The following is an 18948-nucleotide window of genomic DNA, read 5'->3' as shown; positions in this document are numbered from 1 at the left end:
AATCAGTAAATCCGACAAACCAGTCCCCACTGCCCTAGAATTAGTTGTCAAAAACTACCTAGCACAGCACTGTAGCATGTATCTAAAGGCCAAGTGGAGCAGGCCCAGAACTGTACCCAGAGCGCCCGTCTCCTCCACGCACGCAGAGCAGCAGCCTACCTCATCTGGGCTGACACTCGAATTTCTTGCCCCAGACCTCCTCCTTCCGAGCAGAGCATCACAGAATTACTCACCAGGGACGACCTCTGGGAACACGACCCACTTGAGCCCTCGTACCTTGTGGAGTTCCAAACATGATATTGACTGTACAAGAACGGTGAATCTGGTGCTGCTGGGTAATGACGATAGCAAAAGGAGAGCCTCCTCTGCTAACATCCTCCAGGGCTTGTGACAGCGACACTTCAGTGTTGAGGAAGATCAAGTCCACCACCATGCCCAGGTCTCGGACCTTCCGCCCCACAGATTCAGCATAATCTCTGTACGAGCAAACAGAATTCAGGTTAGCACCCCTGACCAACCTCAGTCCTGAACACTGTACTGCAGCTGGCTGTACTGCTCCCACAGAGGACTCAAACCCGAGTCCACCCAGCGCTTCCCTCAGGCTATGAGGATCTGGACCAATTCTCTCTTTACACGGGCCCAGAACGGCTCTGACTTACTAGGGTGACATGGAGTTGACAGCTGCCAAGTTTTCTGTCCCCTTCTCTAGTCTGCCAGCACTTCCTTAACATCATCCTGCTGCCTGAGACCTGCGGAACTTATCTGTCCTCGGGGAGACGGCAAAGCAGTGGAAAAGACATGGACTGTAATACTGGAAACGCAGGGGCTGGCGCTGTAGCGCATTAGGTTAATCCTCTGCCTGAAGCATCAGCATCCCATATGGGCGCTGGTTCTAGTCCCAGTTGCTCCTCTTCCAGGCCAGCTCTCTGCTGTGGCCCGGGGAGTGCAGTGGAGGATGGCCCAAGTGCTTGGGCCCTGCACCCGCATGGGAGACCAGGAGAAGCACCTGGCTCCTGGCTTCGGATCTGTGTAGTGCTGGCCGTTGAGGCCATTTGGGGAGTGAACCAATGGAAGGAAGACCATTCTCTCTGTCTCTCTTTCACCGTCTGTAACTCTACCTGTCAAATAAATAAATAAAAATCTTTTAAAAAATACTGGAAACACGAATTTTATTCTCAGCCCAAACATTTGCCGGCAAAGTTATGGAACTTTAAGCAAGTCCTTTTAACTCTTAGAAACTTAATTTTCTTAACTAGTAAGACAGGAATACGACGACTCAGTCCACTGTGTTTCCATGAACTTCCTTCTAACTACTGACATTCTCTTTTCATTGTTGTCATCTGCTCGAGTAGGCTGTAAACTCCACCAACACAAGGGGTGGAGCGTGCTTTGGTTGTTATCATTATAGCCCTAGTACCTAGCATCTACCATGCATAAAAAAACCGTGTAACGTGATTCTGATTCCTGGAGGATTAAAAATAGTCAATGTGATGTGCTTGCCATGGGGCAGGTGCAAAGTAGGTGCTCAGAAAATGACTGCTATCATTATGTACCCCAAAAAGCTGCTTACAGCTAAAGCAGTGTCTGTCTACAAACAAGGCAGACCCGATCCTGTGAACTCTGCCTGCTGCTGTCCCGACACCCATTTTCCTAGTCACTCTCTTGAAATTAGCTCTTTAACCCCAAACTGCTAGAAACTACATAAGTCACTGACAACCTCCTGGGAAAGAAACATGGCTGCACTAAGCCTGCAGGCCGCTGCCCTGGCTTTTGCTCCTCTGCTCTGCCTCTTCACGGACCGAGTGCACACAGAACGGAGGAGGCAGCACTGTGAACTCTGGCTTGGCTAACGTGGGCATCTAACAGTTCTGCGAAGCCAGCGCACTTTACAAAGAAGGCTTCGTTCTTGACTGACACACACAGAAAAGTGTGCCTCCCAAAGAGCTCAGTTCAGGGTTGTCCCAGGAAACAGGTTATCCACGGCTTCACTGGACCAGCATCTACTCCCTCTCCCTATGGTCTACAGGGCTACTCCCACTTCTAACTCCAGGGGTAGGCATGTGACAGCTCCGGCTAGTTAAGAGCATTCTGGACTACCTGGCCAAAGTGACAGGTTCAGGTGTAGGAAAATAAGCCAGATTAGTCCAATGAGAAGGAACTCCAGGACTTCAGGTGGAAGGACGGGGAGAGAAGCTCTCTTCCCACGATTTTTGCTAAGCTAGGACTGTCTGGTATCAGTGCCATCTGCCTTTCCAAGCAGAAAACCTGCCTGAGAATGAAGGCAACACTGAAGACATCAGTGCTTAGAGACCACCTCTTGATAACATAGTCTGACCCTGGCTGTGGCCACACCTGAGCTTCCTATCCTCTCTCCAGTTAAATAAACTACAAATGTCCCTTTTGGGCTTACGTCAGTTTGAACTGGGTTTTCTGCCACCTACAACTGAGAACTCCCCAGCTAACAAAGCCTAGGAAGGCCAGATTACACAGCCCAGCGTCAGCAGGTAGCGCTGCCCAGAGAAGCCTGCATTTCTTTCCTGACCCTTTTCCTTACTTGGGAGAAGTAGCTAAAGGGTCCTTACTTAGTCTGCTTGTTGACCACAATCACAGAGCAATCCACAGGCCTCTCGGCATCAAAGCGTCTCTGGATTTCCTCAAAATACTGACGATAGAGCTCCTCTCTCCGCCGTTCCTCACGTTTCAGACGCTCTGTAAGATACCACCAGGGAAAGCTGAAATCAGCACTGGGAACGGCAAGCTGCTTAAACACAGAGGTCGAGACATACACACACTCTGAACTTCTCAAACCTGCCTCCTAAAAATAACTATGATTATTGCCTTTTACAACTACAAATTCATCACAATGGAACGGGTAGACTGAAGGGCATGGCTGTTTCAATGCCTTTTTTTTTTTAAAGATTTATTTTATTTATTTGAAAGAGAGATTACAGAGAGAGGTAGAGACAGAGAGAGAGGTCTTCCATCTCCTGGTTCACTCCCCAGAGGGCCGCAATGGCCGGAGCTGCATGATCCGAAGCCAGGAGCCAGGAGCCAGGAGCCAGGAGCTCCTTTCGGGTTTCCCACGTGGGTGCAGGGGCCCAAGGACTTGGGTCATCTTCCACTGCTATCCCAGGCCAAAGCAGAGAGCTGGATTGGAAGAGGAGCAGCTGGGACTCGAACTGGCACCCATATGGGATGCCGGCGCTTCAGGCCAGGGCTTTAACCTGCTGCACCACAGAGCCAGCCCCTCAACGCTTCTTGTAGCATACTGGCAAAGTGCCCTCAGAGAGACTGCTACTAACTTATATTACCACAGTCATGGACCACCTGGTGCAGTGTGGAGATGGTCTGGCCCGGGGAAGGCCTGCACACTCATGTGGTCATGGTTTGCCAAGCAACCGCAGGCAAGACTCGAAATCCAGTGAATCTACTGCAGGCTCATTTTTAAATTAGTAATTCTGTATGGCCCACAAATGATGTTATAAATATCCAAATGGCTCTTGGCAGAGAAAAGTTTCCCACCCCTCGTAGTGCCTAAGTCTCCATACCTTTGTCAACACTGGGTATTGATATTTTTATTTTTGATAACTTGAAAAGAGAAAAAATAATATTCCATTGTTCTAGTCTACATTTTTGTTGATGTTTTTTGGAAAAAAAAAACACCCATGTAACTAAGTTTCACAACAAATTAAAAGTGCTGTTTGTGATGGGTGCTCCATGTAGGGGTCAGAACCCGTTAGAATGCCCAGGCGCCACACCAGAGTCTGGGGCTGACCTAGGGTCCACGTCCTGGTCCCAGGTTTCTGCTCATGCAGATCGGGGAAAGCAGCAGCGAAGGCTCGAGAAGCGGAACTGCTGCTTCCCCCGTGGAGACCTGTGTGATCCCCACTCCTGACTTTGCATCCTGGCTGCTGCAGGCATTCAGGGAGTCAATCATCAAACAGAAGCTGTTGGTCTCTGCTCCTCAAATAAACACATAAAGTCATACAGCACAAACTTGGCCAGGTACAAAACAATTTGAAAATTAAAGACAGCCTGAGAAAAAAATGTAGGCTTTGAAGAAACATGCTTGGGCCCAGCATCATGGCATAATGGGTGGCTGCCGACTGCAATACTGGCATCCCATATAGGCGCAGCTTTGAGTCCCGGCTGCTCTGCTTCTGATCCAGCTCCCTGCTGATGCATCTGGGAAAGATGCAGAAGATGGCTCAGGTCCTCGGGCCCCTGCACCCACATGGGAAAGCTGGATGAAGCTCCTGGCTCTGGCCTGGCCACTGTGGCCATTTGGGGAGTGAACCAGCAGAAGGAAGATCTATCTCTCTAGCCCTGTCTCTGTAACTCTGCCTTTCAGATAAATGAAAATATGTGTGTGTATAAACACGCTTGTCTTTACTGAAGAGATAAAAATTATAAACAACCAATGCCCCCTCCAACACACACACACACACACACACACACACACTGCAGTTACAGTTATCTGGTTAACGGGCAGAAGGCACAGCTTCAAACTTCTGTTCATTTCTTATGGCTGCAATTCCTTATTTCTTGTTGGATGGCTACACCAGTGCACTAATCTGCACTTAAAAATCATTTTCAAGCTTGTACTTCTTGTGAAGTGCCTGGCCGAGTCACGAGCACCCTGTGACTCGCCGGACTCCTGGCTCATCTCCTCTGACTTCTGCAGAGCATTCTGCCAGGAACGGGACCCTCTGCTGCTGCTACTTTACCTTTCGCACGAGACTGACTTTCTGGACCCGGGGGACCTCGCCCATCAAAGCTGTCTCTGTAACGGTCAAAGTAAGAGTCCTCTTTTCTCCTGCAATAGTCATCCATTCGCAGGTATCTGTCGTAAGAGCCTTCTCTCCTGAAAGGTTAAGGAAATTTTTACAAAGTTAAAAATTCTTCCCAGCCTGCAAAAGTCAGCTACAGAGAATCTTCAATACCCAATCCCCTCAGAGTTAGGCATATGAATTTAGGGTTTGTCAAATGAATTTCTATCTAAGACTCACTGCTTCTTAGCTCTGTGGCTGAGTTGACCTGTCTGAAGTGTGGGTAGGGTAGGGTAGGGCGGGGTTAGGGTGGAAGAAGAACACAAGTGATATACAGAAAACATTTAGTATAATCTCTGGCATATACTAAATACAAGTAACTCGCAATTTCTTCCATAAAACATTTTTTTCTATGAACTTTTAAAAAATACTTTGTATATAATAATTTGCCCTATTACCCTCTTGGAAAGTATTTTATTTATTTGAGAGACAGAGAGACAGAGACAGAAGTAGACAGCGCCCATCCACTGGATCACTATGCAAATGACCACAGTGATGGGCTGGGCCAGACTGAATCCAGAGCAGGGGACTCAATCCAGGTCTTCCATGGGGCCACCCCCTCCTGCCTTTTAAGGTGTGCATTATTGGCAGGAAGCTAGAATTGGGAGAACAGGGTACTGAACCCAGGCATTCTGATATGGGATGTAGGTAGCTTAACCAGCGCCTTAAATGCTAGGCCAAACATCTGCTGCAACACCCATTTCTTATTACTATTTTTTATTTATTTTAAAAATTTATTTCTTTACTCGAAAGGCAGAGTTACAGAGAGAGAGAGAGGCAGAGGCAGAGAGAGCGAGAGAGAGATCTTCCATCCATTGGTTCACTCCCCAAACAGCCACCAACAGCCAGGGCTCCAGGGCTGGGCCAGATAGAAGCCAGGAGTCAGGAGCTTCATATGGGACTACCATGTGGGTGCAGAGGCCCAAGCACTTTGGCCATCCTCCACTGCTTCCCCAGCAGAAACCTGGATCAGAAGTGGAGCAGGCAGGATTCCAACTGGTGCTTATATGGGATGTTGGCATGGCAGGCGGTGGCTTAACCCACTACACCACAGTGCTGGCCCCACACCCAATTTTTTTCTTTTTTATTTTTTTGACAGAGAGCTAGAGACAAAGAGACAGCTCCCACTAACTGGTTCATTTCCCAGATGGCTGCAATGGCTGAGGCTGGACCAGGCCAATTCCGGGTCTCCCGCTTATCTGGCAGGAACCCAATTACTTGAGCCATCACCACTACCTCCAGGGCTCTGCATCGGTATGTGGCTGGAGTCAGGAACGGGAGCCGGTGCTCTGATGTGGGAAGCAGATGTCTTAACCACTAGGCTAAATACCATCTTAGCCACTTCCAAGTGTGTAACTCAGTGGTACTCTAGTCACAGTGTTGTGTCATCAGCACCATTATCTACTTCCAATATCAAAAAGAAATTCTATTCACAAAGCAACTCTCCATTCCCCCTCTCCCTAGTCCCTGGTAACCTCTAATCTATTTTCTGTGTTTATGAATTTGCTTGACCTAGATATTTCATGCAAGTGGACTCACAACACCTTTTGTTATCTGGCTTATTTCACTCAGCAGGTTTTCAAGGCCCATCCATGTTTTAACATATATCAGAACTTCCTTCTGTTTTATAACCGAATAATATTCCACTGTATGGATCTATCACCTTTCTTATATTCATTCACTTGCTGATGGACACTGGGATTGCTTCTACCTTTCCGCTATTATGAACAGTGTTGGTAGGCACATTCATGTACATTCATGCACAATTCTCTTGGATACACTGTCAGTAGTAGACATGACAGGACTGTGCAGTAATTCTATACTCAACATCTGAAGACTGCCAAACTGTTTACACAGTGCCTATATAATTTTATATGCCCACCAGCAGAGGGTTCCAATTTCCCCATGCCTTGCCAACACTATTTATTTTCTCTGTGTGTGTATTTTTTAATTTTAATTTGATAGGTGGATAGGTGGGGGGAGAGAAGGAGGAAGGGAGGTAGGGAGGAAGGGTGGGAGAGAGAGAGAGAGATATTGATTGATTGATTGATTTCCCATTTGTTATTTCACTCCTTGAATACCTGCAACAGCCAGGGCTTGGCCAGGCTGAAGGCAGGATAGAGATATGTAATTTGGATCTCCCAAATGGGTGGCAGGTACCCAACTGCTTGGGCTATTATGTGATGCCTCCCAGGGTACACATTAGCAAGAATCTGGAATCAGAATCAGAGCCAAGATGCAAAACAAACGTTCCAATAGGAGATGTAGGTCTCCAAAGTGGCTGCTAAACCGCTGTGCCAATTGTCTGCCCCTTCTCTGTATTTTTAAGAAAACTACTACGGCCACCCTAGTGCATGTGAAGTGGTAACTCACTGTGGCTTTCATTTCCATTTTCTTGATGACTGATGATGCTGAGCACCTTTTCAAACATTTACTGATTAGCTGTGTATCCCCCTGTGTTTTCACACTGCCACTCTAAGTTTACTCTGTCTCTTCACATAATGGTGTCTCTCACAGGTCACAGGAAGAGGCCCACATGCATTCACTAAGCATAATTCATCAATCACTCACACATTCAGCAAAATTCATTGAGCGGCACATCTCCCCTTGATAAGACACTGAAAATACAAGGCTGACAAAGTCACCGTCCTTACAGAGTTTTCAATGAGTTAAGTAGAACACGCTGTTACAAAAAAGCAAGCGGAATGGCTGCGAATATACCTGTACATAGGCTCTCGCGAGTCTCTCAGGTCTCTGTATCTGTCATACATGGGGTCCCGGTGATCTCGAAAATCCCTCGAGTCTCTTAAATCCCGAAAGTCTCTGAGCTCCCTCATGTCCCGAGCGTCACGCATACTCCTGCTGTCTCTGTGATCCCGCAGGTCTCTGCTGTCTCTGTGGTCCCGCAGGTCTCGGGGGTCTCGGATGTCTCTGCTGTCCCGGGCATCTCGGCCATTTCTGCCATCCCTCGGCTCTCTTCTTGGACTTCCCCGAATGGGAGATCGGTCACGCCTTGTATCTCGACTGTCTCCAAAACCATATGGATCCCTGTGGAAGACAGCAAGAATATGCTAAGACAAAGAAATCAAAGGGAGCCAATCCCACAGCTCCTTATGGGAGAAAGCCCAAATCTTCCAAATATTTTTCTCTACAACATGGCAGTCAAACCAAGAGCACAATTAAAACTTAAGGACAGCTACCCATCTGGCCAGTAAATAAAACCTAGTAGCTTCAAGAATCTCAAAAGACTGGAACTGCAAAGGAAGAATGCGCAGCTGAAAGAGGTTTGGGCTGGGGTAATGGTGTTTATCAAGCTTCAGAGAGTAATTCGGTATTTCTCACACATGCCAAATCATCTCAATTTCAACAGGTTTTCAAAGTAAAAGTATTGGGGGCTGGCGCCGTGGCTCACTTGGTTAATCCTCCGCCTGCGGCGCTGGCATCCCATATGGGTGCCAGGTTCTAGTCCTGACTGCTCTTCTTCCAGGCCAGCTCTCTGCTGTGGCCTGGGAGGGCAGCAGAGGATGGACCAAGTGCTTGGGCTCCTGCACCTGCATGGGAGACCAGGAGGAAGCACCTGGCTCCGGATCGGCCCAGCGCTGGCCGTGGTGGCCATTTGGGGAGTGAACCAACAGAAGGAAGACCTTTCTCTCTGTCTAGAACTCTACCTGTAAAAAAAAAAAAAAAAAAGTATTTCCCCATCAGACTTGTCTTAAAAAGACATAAGAGCAAGAGCGGCAGGTGCTGTGGCGTAGCAGGTAAAGCCTGCAGGGCCGGCAGCCCACATGGGCAGCGGTTCGAGTCTCAGTTGCTCTTCTTCCAATCCAGCTCTCCACTGTGGCCTAGGAAAGCAGAAGATGGCCCAGGTCCTTGGGCTCCTGCACCCATGTGCGAGACCTGGAAGAAGCTCCTGGCTCCTGGCTTCGGATCGGCACAGCTCTGGCCATTGCGGCCATCTGGGAAGTGAAACAGCAGATGGAAGACCCCTCCCCCACCCCCACCCCCCGCCTCTCTGTAACTCTGCCTTTCAAATAAATACATCTTTTTTTTGTTGTTGTTGTTAAAGGGGGGGCAAGAAATCTGGGGGGACATAGTGAGGGCTAAGAGTCATGAAGAAAAAACAGAGAAAATGGCATAATCTCACACAAAGTGATCAAAAGAGTTGCCCTTAAAGCACAGAAAATTTCACGAAAAGTTATCTAACAGAATCATCAAATTAAGAGGGGGAAGCACAGTATGATACATGCAGTTAAGGATCAAAACCAATCAAATTTGGTTCCCTTTTGTCTAAGGTCTTTTAAAAACTGAAGCCACAGACATGCTTGGCCTGCTGACTCAATGTTTGTCATGAGACATTCATCCCACCGGAAACTCATCCCCAACATATCTAAAATTAGAAACTTCCTATTCCAACCCACAAGCAGTCCCATTCCTGACTTTCTCACTTCTGCCAATAATCCACTTTCTAGCTACCTAGGTTTGTTCTTGAATGTTAACTTTGATTCTTCCTCTCCGTCCCCTTTAAATCAGTAGAGTCCTATTTACCTTTCTATTCCTCTAGATTTATAGGTCCAATTCAAAAGCTTATTTATATTTATATGCCAGCACCAATAAAAATTTCCAAAAAACAAAAACTAATATTTTGGATTTCAAGTCATTTGACACACAAATATTGTACTACCCATCCAAATGCGCCAATTTCCATCGGTGGCTAATCTCAGCTTGCCCCCTGTGCCTCTGGGAACCCTCGCCTGACAATACCCTCTTCTAACTATCACCTCCTCATTTCCCGATTGTTTCCTTAGTTCGACCTAAGCTGTTCTTCTCACTTTACTCACATGTCTCTCGGTGTTTCTGTTCGTATGGCTTCTCTATCTGGAACAGTTTTCCAGGACTAACTCAAGGACCACCTGATCCACAAAAGGAAGATCATGTCCCGCGTCTCCCAGAATCCTTCCCTCGCTTTCCCAGTGACTGCTGATCTCCCCTCCTACTCTCAGAGCACTATTTCTGTTACTCATCCTGACCTGGTATTTACATTTTCACAACCATGTCTCATGTCTGATCCACTCTGAGATCCGTCCTGAATGCTTTTAACTTCTCCACAATATGCTGCTCCTCCAGTCCTTCCCATCTGAGTAGACGGCACATCCAGTTACTCATTTGCTCAAGCCAGGAAATTGGACGTCACCCTTCAAGATTTACCTACTCCTTTCAACCGTACGTCTGAAGTCTGCCCATTCTCTCTGAAAACTGCTACCCATTCTGTTCACTTCTCTGTATCTACATGGGCACCACTGAAGGCCAACCGTAACCACACACTCTAAAGCCAAAGCCAGCGGGAGCTGAAGCAGTCCCCCAACTTCTGTTCTTAGCTCTTCTCTAATCTTTCCTCACAAAGAATGCTCTAGAGTGAGCTTTTAAGTATGTAAAACCCTTCATTGGTTTCCCACAGTATTTATTTAGGATTCATTTCAAAATCTCAGCCAAGGTTAGGAAAGTCCTTTATGCCTTGGGCTCCTGTCTTGCCTATCTTTGCCTCAGGTCACCACTCTGCAGCCACACTAGCCTTTCAGCCACAGCGAGCCAAAGCCTCTCCTGATCCCTTGAGACCTGCGCTCACTCTCCAGGTCTCAGCATGTCAATGTACAAGTCTACCTTCTGCTCTTAAATTCTCACAACACCTTTTTTTTTTTTTTTTTTTTTTACTTATCTCATTTGATTTGCTAAGTTTACCTATTTAACACCCATCTGCCTAGGCAGATCACAAGCTTCCTGAGGACAAGGCCTGTGTCAGCTTGACTCTGCACTGTAAATCCACTAGAACATCTGGCACACAGCTGAAGCTCCATAAACATGTGGAAAGAATCTTGCTCCTGTACATACTTTTATTACTGAACTTCCCACACTGTTCTGTAACTACAATTATGTGCTGCCTAATGATAAGATTATATCAACTTCTGATGTTGTAGCTTAGGTTGTGTAAGTATACTCTGTGATAGTCATGCAACGAAATCACCTAATGACCCATTTTTCAGAAATTATCTTGATGTTAAGCGATATATGACTGTATTTGTTCACATGGCTTCCCTAGAAAACAGTAAGTCTCCTGAAGGCTTTGGGTCCCCACGACACAGCGCTGAGTTCAGCAGTTTAATGAATTGAATTTTTCTACTTAAAACTGTCAGCCTCAAGAGCAGGCACCAAGCTTTGTTTTTATCATCTACTGTGATTACACCACAGTAGGCATCCACCATGATGCTATCAGCCCCAGAATGCTTCAATTTCACTTCATTTACATGGGCACAGAAGAAACAAGTTAAATGCCAAGTCTTCTTTTTACAAAAGTCCCTGTCATATATTTTAAGATTTATTATTACTCCTGGTTGTGGTAGCAACCACACAGCAAACTAGAGAACTTAAATAAGGATAGCTAAACATTAGTTTCCACACTAGAATAACGTGCCGACTAATCAAGATGATTTCAATTTTCCCTATTATGTCAAAAAATCCTCCTAACACTGTAACATCTGACGTAGTGCATAATGTGGGCAAACACCAAGGGTCCAATGGGAAGGACACTGCAAAGCATTTCTGGATCATTAATGATCGGTGGATAAACTGGCCTTGGGGAGCAGTTAGAAGTCGTCATTAGAGGCAGAATCAGATTTCAAGTGTTCTTGGCAATCAGAGCTGAAATATCATGAACCTGACAGACCACAGACCACATAAAGTTTTGGTCTGGTGAAGTAGGGCTGGGAATGCAGTCATGAACACCATGTCACAGCACATTATTTACAGTCTTAGGACAATCAGATACCATATTGGGCTCTAATTCTTTTTGATCTATTGGAGAACCTTACTTACCTGTCTGAATCCACCCCTGCAGGACGACCATAACCCTAAACCCACAAAGTCTATGTTCATGCTTCCAGCCTGCGACAACAAGCCCTTCCCTTTTCCTCTCAAAGAATCTAAAGTTTGTAGGCAACAAAATTACTAATTCCCTCTCCACTGCCTTCTGGGCAAAAAGGCAGAAGAGGTGAGTCAGGAGAGAGAAGAATCTAAGCACTGATGGAAGTAGAGATAGAAGGTAATTCTCCACAACGAAAAGGCAAACGTTTTCCTTGCTCCAAAAGATGAACACTGGCACATGTTCCTCTGGAGACAAAAACAAAACAAACAACCCTTTAGGGTCACTTCAGGACCCAAAGAACTCCTCAGAACAAAAGGGCGCCTGCTGCTGGTCCCAACATCTTCCTCAAACCAAGAACACAGCTAACAAGAGTTGTACAGTGTCTGGACTCAGAGCGAGGAGAGGACAAAGCCTCCTGCATGAGAAGCTTGACCTCAGATGATAAGTGAGTAGAAGCAGGTTCCCGGAGCAAATAGTGAAATTCACAGTATCATCCCAAGGCACCAGAGCTATTTTACTAAAGGAAGCCAAACGCATACTCTCAGGTACCACATTGTAAGAGGGTAAAATGAAACCGGATAGCAGTTAAACTTCAGTACTGGAGCCCACAAACTGAAGCAGGTGGCAAACACAACTAAAATTCTGCTGTAATCCCTTATCTACTCAGGAGGGGAGAAGAAAGGCAAATGCTTGCATCATTGGGCAGCATTTACGGGTAAAGGAGGGGTGGGTGAAGGGAGAAACCACGGCTCAGATGGGAAGTGGTGTGCTGCTGGCAGAACAGCTTCTCCTCCTGAGGACTTAAGTGGTGTGGACAGCGCCTGGTATTTGAGATTTTACAGATCTTGAAAGACTTTGAGCTTCTTTTCATCAGGAGATGGAACCTCAGGTTCAGGATGGTGCTCTTTGGCCTTGGCCGTGCAGGTCAGGGAGAAAGGCCCGTCTTCGTCTTTCTGTTCTGCAGAGGCCAGCCTTTCTGTTCCCTGGAATACTTTCCTTGGGAGGGCCAGTCTTTTTTCTGACCCTGAGAAAAACCCTCCACCAGCTTTTTAAACGTTTATTGTCACAGATACTGTCCACAAATATCTAAATAAGATGGCTGCTGTGTGACGCTGGTCCCCCGCCACAGTGGCTCCATGCTACTATTAGAAATGCAGAGATAAGAGATTTCACCATCAGGTGTAGGCAGGGTATGGGAGGAAGGAGAGACCACATCTCAGATCCAAACTTTGTAAGTGGCCACGCCTCCCCTGGGAAGCAGCGGTGATCTTCTCCAGCACAAGTGAGTTTTCCGCTGGCAGAGGTGGCACTCGCTGCCGGCTTTTCTTCACGTGTTAGCGCAAAGGGAGCCACGGCCCGCAATCTTTCAATGCAGGTCCAGCCAGACCTAGGGCTGTTTCACACTCAAGGAGCAAACAGTTATCCACGAAATGAATCCTCTTTGGATAAGTAGAAAACACTTCGGGTTACAAAGGAAATCTGCCTGCAGCCAAGTGACTTCTGATGAATCAGTCCCCAGTGAGCTCCACCATGGAGGTATCGGGCTTAACTTCTTTCACAAATACACGGGGGATCCTCTGCAGAGCTTTGATGTAGACAAGCTAGTTCTGTTTGGGAAGGTTTGGGAGACCCCGTCTGACTTCAGCAAGTCAAGTTGGCATATGCTCTGAGACCTGGACTGCCGCACTGCTGACGGAGCCAAGGGCATCCAGCCCCAGCCAGAACCATGATCCAGTCTGTGAAGGAAGACCAGGGCCTAAGGCCATACCAGACAACTGTGCAGTATACTCAAAAGGAATCCAGTGGAGTGGTCCAAGGGTTCAATGATAGGAATTCAAGCTGAAATGTAATCCAGAGCAGGGATTCTTGTGCAGAGATTGGTGCGTGGCTGGACCAGTACTGTTAGAATTATACACTGGCAGCTGAGTCATCACTGGACAGAAACAGAGCCACAGAACTGTTGCTTGAAGGGCTGACAATCCTGTGAAAACGCCCAACATACCCAGGTATGTTGACACTCAAGGTTAATGTTCAGCAAAAGGTGTTACAAAGATTTTGGCAACATAAAGAATAATGTTCTTATTAAAAGCAGACAGCACTGGAGATGTAGGGGTGTAACTTAAGGAAATAAGGAAATCATGAATAGTGGTTTTTTTTTGTTTTGTTTTTCTTTCTGCTGTGAATGATACATTCCCTATGGTGGTGACACACAGAAGTATTAGGGCTGCCGGAAGGCAGTTTGGTTATTATCAACAGGCCAGTACATTTGGAATTATCTCAAGGCTTTGACTGGAAGCATGCACCCAAAAACAGTGATCCCAGTGTACACCTGAGAAATGGTTAGCTCTTCCCAGGCCACTCACTCACTTATCTTGTGAACTCTTTTGTATTTTACTTCTACCCTATCAGTGTATCTGAAGAGATAATGCATGATGAGGGTAATAATCAAAATGTTAGTACTCTACTTTGAATATAAAATTCAATTTATCCAGCTTTGATTTTTTTTTTCTTTAAGAGAAAAAATGGAGACTCTTAGATGGGGCTCAGAACAGATTCTACTAAATGTGACCACATTTTTCCCTGAAGTAAATACACACTGACTGTATGGAGCTTCACCATGGTAAACAACATGTTAGGGACATATAATCCAAGGGGAAGATTGTTAATGGACTCTGAATTAGCTTGGCTATTCCTCCTGCTGATAAAGCAGGAAGACACTGCTCTATGCACATTCCAAATAATCACATTTTAGAATTCATTTCTGAGGAAAGTGGGATTTTAAAAGATATATAAAGGAGACACTGATATGTATGTATCTACTAAGGAGCTCACTGAAAAAATATTTTTCATTTACTTGAAAGGCACAGCAACAGAAACAGTGAGAGAGATTGAACTTTTATCTGTTGGTTCACTCCCCAAATACTTGAAACAGCCAAGGCTGGGCCAGGCCAAAGTCAGGCGCCCGTTAAGATCTCCTACGTCAGTGGCAGGGGCACAAGTGCTTGAGCCATCACATTCTGCCTCCCAGGATGCATTAGCAGGAAGCTGGATCAGAAGCAGAGCAGCCAGGACTGACAATGGCACTCCGATGTGCAGGTGGGCGTGCCAAGCAGCAGCTTAACCAGCTATGCCACAACCTCCGTCACTGGAGCTCATTTTCAAAGGTATTTTCCAATGCTGTTTGTGTGTTAGTTTGTTGGGAGGGAGGGGAGTAGAGGAAGGAGTATTAAAAACACAAGGAAAAAGGCATAAAGCTCTTTCATTATATTTGAAATTATGGAGCTACATTTTAGGTTGGAACGCAGTTAATCTTTTCATTTATGCCCTTTCAACAACTAAATGGGACTCCAACTAGGGTAGTTAGTTGTTTCCTTGTTACTTACAATTAACCAGAGCAGTTAAAAAGCAATTGGTCAAGTATCATTAACAGGATGATAGAAATTACCCTCCTCAATCCGTAACAGTAACAGCAACTACTCTAGCCTGCAGTGTGCCATTTCTTTTTCTCCTGAAGAAATACACAGACATTACTCGGGAATCACAAGCACCATGAGAACAAGTAGAGGGAGTTTTCTATTGGAGTCTGTGTCTTTCAAGTTCCACACTCCTTCTAGAAAAACACCCAGTTCAGAAACACACACAGAAACACACATTAGGACACAGTGTTGTGGTGTAGCAGTTTAAGCTGCCACCTGTGACACTGGCATCCCATTTGGGCTCCAGTTCCTGTCTCAGGGGCTCTCCTGCAGACCCAGCTCCTTGCTAACGGCCTGCAAAAGCAGTGAAAGACGGCCCAAGTCCTTGGGCCCTTGTACCCAGGTGGGAGACCTGGATGAAGCTGTTTGCTCTTGGCCTTGGCCTGGTCCAGCCCTAACCATCTGGGGAGTGAATCAGTGGACAGATATATATGTCTTTTGCTCTGTAAATGTGCCTTTCAAATAAATTGATAAATCTTTTAAAACACACACACATCCACATCTTATCTCCATTTAACTCATTTGGCAACTACAATTTCCAACAGCAGCCCCATAATTCTGACCATCAGATGCAAACTCTTAGCCATGTGTATTCCATATTTATTGGGGCTGTAAGAAACAATATAGGTGGGGCTACCCAACATCTACAACATGGTTAGATGCAGCCTAATGGAGAAACATATTATATGGAACTGTTGAAGTTCTTCAGGATGCATTCATGTTCTTGAAGATACAAATTCAAACAAATCAACCTCAACCTACACACTATTGATCCGTAAGTTGCAGGCTTTTTTTTTTTTTTTTTTTTTTTTTTGGTATTAAGAGAGCAGACAGACTACCAATGTATATGCCCACTTCTGTAGTGAAATTACTGGATGGCCAGGGCATCTACCTGACAACTGTGGTGTAGCCATAGTTGCAGTGGTGGATACAACTTCTCTGGCACAGGAAGAATGGGCAAAAAAAAACCAACAAAACCAGCAGCATTACCTGGTCCCTAGCATCTGCTTGGACATGTAGAACAGACATGCATAATCTATGCCTGGGAGCTAGATCACATCCAAACAAGAGAATTACACAAAACATACAGAAGCTGTTCTATCCTCTAAGTAACAAAACATGAATTTTTGTTCAAAAGCAGGACAACTATGTGTTACATGCAAATGCTCATTCAGTAGGTATATCCCCACGTGACTCTGGAGCTACCATTATAGACTAGGATTCATTGTGTTCAGCAATGTTCAATTCACTGCAGGAAATGTAGTTTACTGTGATATGTAGTTTTTGTGGAAAACTGACATTTCCACTCCAGGGCAAGGACAAAAATCCATACTGAGCTTCCACGTGGGCCCTGAAGATACGAAACACATAGTGTTGGTCTGCATTACACACAGAACCGCACGCACTGCATCCTCGTATGTGCTGCTATGGGACCACAAAGTCTGGATATGTTTCCTCATATCTGGTGGAAATGAAAACATTTTTTAATAAACATGCTTCTTTGAGAGAAGACACCAATTTAATGTACATCTTGAGGGTATGTGTCAGGATTGCTTCTTTGGTACACACTGAAGGAAGAGTATTTTGGGGAAATGCCCTCTATTTCCAGAGAAGGTAAGAAAAAGGGAGACTTTGAGAAATGCAGTGTTTTGCCCTTTTTATTACCCCTCAAACAGGTAACCCCAAGCAAGCGAGCCAACACAGGGTCTGGCGCACGGCACCGCAGCAATCTCTCAAGCAGCACTCTCCGTAAACCTGGGTCACCATCTGGACCGGCAGCCATGTGGAATGAAGAGTCGACTCTGCCGCCTGCTGCAGTGCAGTGTGGTGCACACCAACGACCCCGGGGCACTCCTCCTGTTCTGGAGGCTCCCACTGACACGACAGCCGGGGACAGACAGAGGTTTATCCTCTTCAACCGCCTGCAACACAGGTTGCAAGCTGAACTCGCTGGGTTTGCCACCGAAAACACAAAGCTTCCTCTGCATCTCCTGTTGTATGCTTTAAAAAGCAGCAAGGCCCTTCTCACAGGGTTCACGTTCTTAAGGTTTGCTTGAGCGTTTCTGATTTGTTGGGGGGAAGAAAAGACCCTTGATGTGTGAAGTTGGGCTTAACTCCCCAGAGCCCAACTCTCCCAAGGTAACTCACTGCTTCAGGGTACTTTACCTTCGTGTGGGGCTGGGTCTTGATGGAGCCGTATTCATATTTCTTCTTTCCGCTGCCTTATTAATATCTGAAAAGAATAATCAACCCATCTGTTCAATGCTACGGAATAAAAACAAGATCATCAGCACATTTTAAATGAAAGCAACAACAAAAAAATTATAATGGCAACCAGATGGTATAAGAAAAATCCATTCAGCAGCGACACACTGTCACTTGGTCAGTTTTTTTTTATGAAGTCAAGGTAGTACATTGTCTTGGCTTTGTAAGGAAGGTCCCTTAGTTTTCCCGCTAAAATATAATTTGTATAAAATTGGTTACATTAATGATTCACCACCCTGACAAAACCTAAACCTAACACTCCCTGCCTAAAGGGAGGAAAAGGTTGTTTTCTATACTCTTGGAGAGCTAGCTGTAAAATTCTTTTTGTGGAGAGAAAAAAGTAGGGAAAAGATAAGGAGAGTTTTAAAAAATTCTATTTTAGGTTACAAGAAAGTGATTGCTGGAACCCAGTGTCTTAAAACTTCCAATACTCCACGAAGCAGGGCTCCCTTTTAGTGTGTCTTGTGTTGTATTCCACTGGATAGACTCTTCCAGAATGAGTAATACGCAGGAAAGAAAATTATCTTTTTTTTAATAAACCAAAGATATAACTGTTAACATCTACACTCTTCTTAGGTAAGTATCTAAGAATAAGAGCTGGTATTTGGCATAGTAGGATTAGGTAATAAAACACAATTTATCTAAGTTTTCATTAGAAAAGGTTGGTGTATACTATTAGATAGGAGAAAACAGTGGAATAAGCTTATAGAAAAGCTAATTTATGTAGTTAAATCCTATTGTGCTAAAAAAATACACCTGCTTTAAAAACATATTAAGAAAGAACTGATGAGGTCTTTAAAGAAATATACCAATATATGCCCTCTCGAGCCTGACAATTATTATGACTTAAGGATAAATAAGTGCATTAAAAATTTCATACTTCAGATGAATGGAGATGTAAAATGCTCCCTGCTGCAGGGTGCCTTTATTCTCCTTGTTTCATATTAACCAATTTATAGCACACCTAATGACATAAATGATAGTAAGCACTCACATAATTAGAGTGCTTTAAAATAGCAATTATATATTTAAAAAATCCCAACCAGATTCCTACCATGTGAGACAACAGCAATAAGAAGAAACTGAAGGGTCTGGTATAAACTTTACCCTGCTATGTTGCCAACTTTTGAGTTTCTGAGTTCCTGTTCAAGTGAGAATGATCTTCAATTCCATTTTAAACCGGAAATTTCTATTATGCCTAGAAGAAGAATGGCTTTTGACAAAACTGAAGAGAACACAAAACCTAAACAGAGAAGCACATTCTACTTAAATTGCTTCTTACCTTTTCAATTAAGATGACACAGGATATAATTCCTCTATTGCACACACACACACACACACACACAGAGGAAATATTTTCTATGTAAGACCTGGCCAGTATTCTTGGACCATAGCTTTGGTACTATGACAGTTAACAACTCTTAAAGTTCACAAATATCTGAATTATATAAAGGCAGGCCTT

The 18948-nt window shown here is 45.1% G+C and overlaps 1 protein-coding gene across 4 annotated transcripts in view; it reads right to left on the bottom strand.

Moving 5' to 3' along the window:
- NCOA5 (nuclear receptor coactivator 5) overlaps positions 1-18948 on the bottom strand; it is a 34996-nt gene that overhangs the window by 3571 nt on the left and 12477 nt on the right. For 2 of the 4 annotated variants that reach the window (XM_008274783.4, XM_051844982.2), the window contains 6 exons: positions 18594-18684; positions 17388-17454; positions 7551-7877; positions 4728-4864; positions 2583-2709; positions 277-476 (listed from right to left, as the gene is read on the bottom strand). In XM_008274783.4, coding sequence (XP_008273005.2) covers positions 277-476; positions 2583-2709; positions 4728-4864; positions 7551-7877; positions 17388-17425 — 829 coding nt within the window. In that variant the 5' untranslated portion in view covers positions 17426-17454; positions 18594-18684. The remainder of the gene's footprint in view (positions 1-276; positions 477-2582; positions 2710-4727; positions 4865-7550; positions 7878-17387; positions 17455-18593; positions 18685-18948) is intronic. The other 2 variants (XM_002721198.5, XM_051844983.2) reach the window with 2 other exon arrangements.

The sequence above is a fragment of the Oryctolagus cuniculus genome, chromosome 11 (assembly GCF_964237555.1).
Source record: "Oryctolagus cuniculus chromosome 11, mOryCun1.1, whole genome shotgun sequence".
Classification (NCBI taxonomy): domain Eukaryota; kingdom Metazoa; phylum Chordata; class Mammalia; order Lagomorpha; family Leporidae; genus Oryctolagus; species Oryctolagus cuniculus.
Note: the sequence above shows the minus strand (reverse complement) of the source record. Positions and strands in the feature narration are given on the sequence as shown.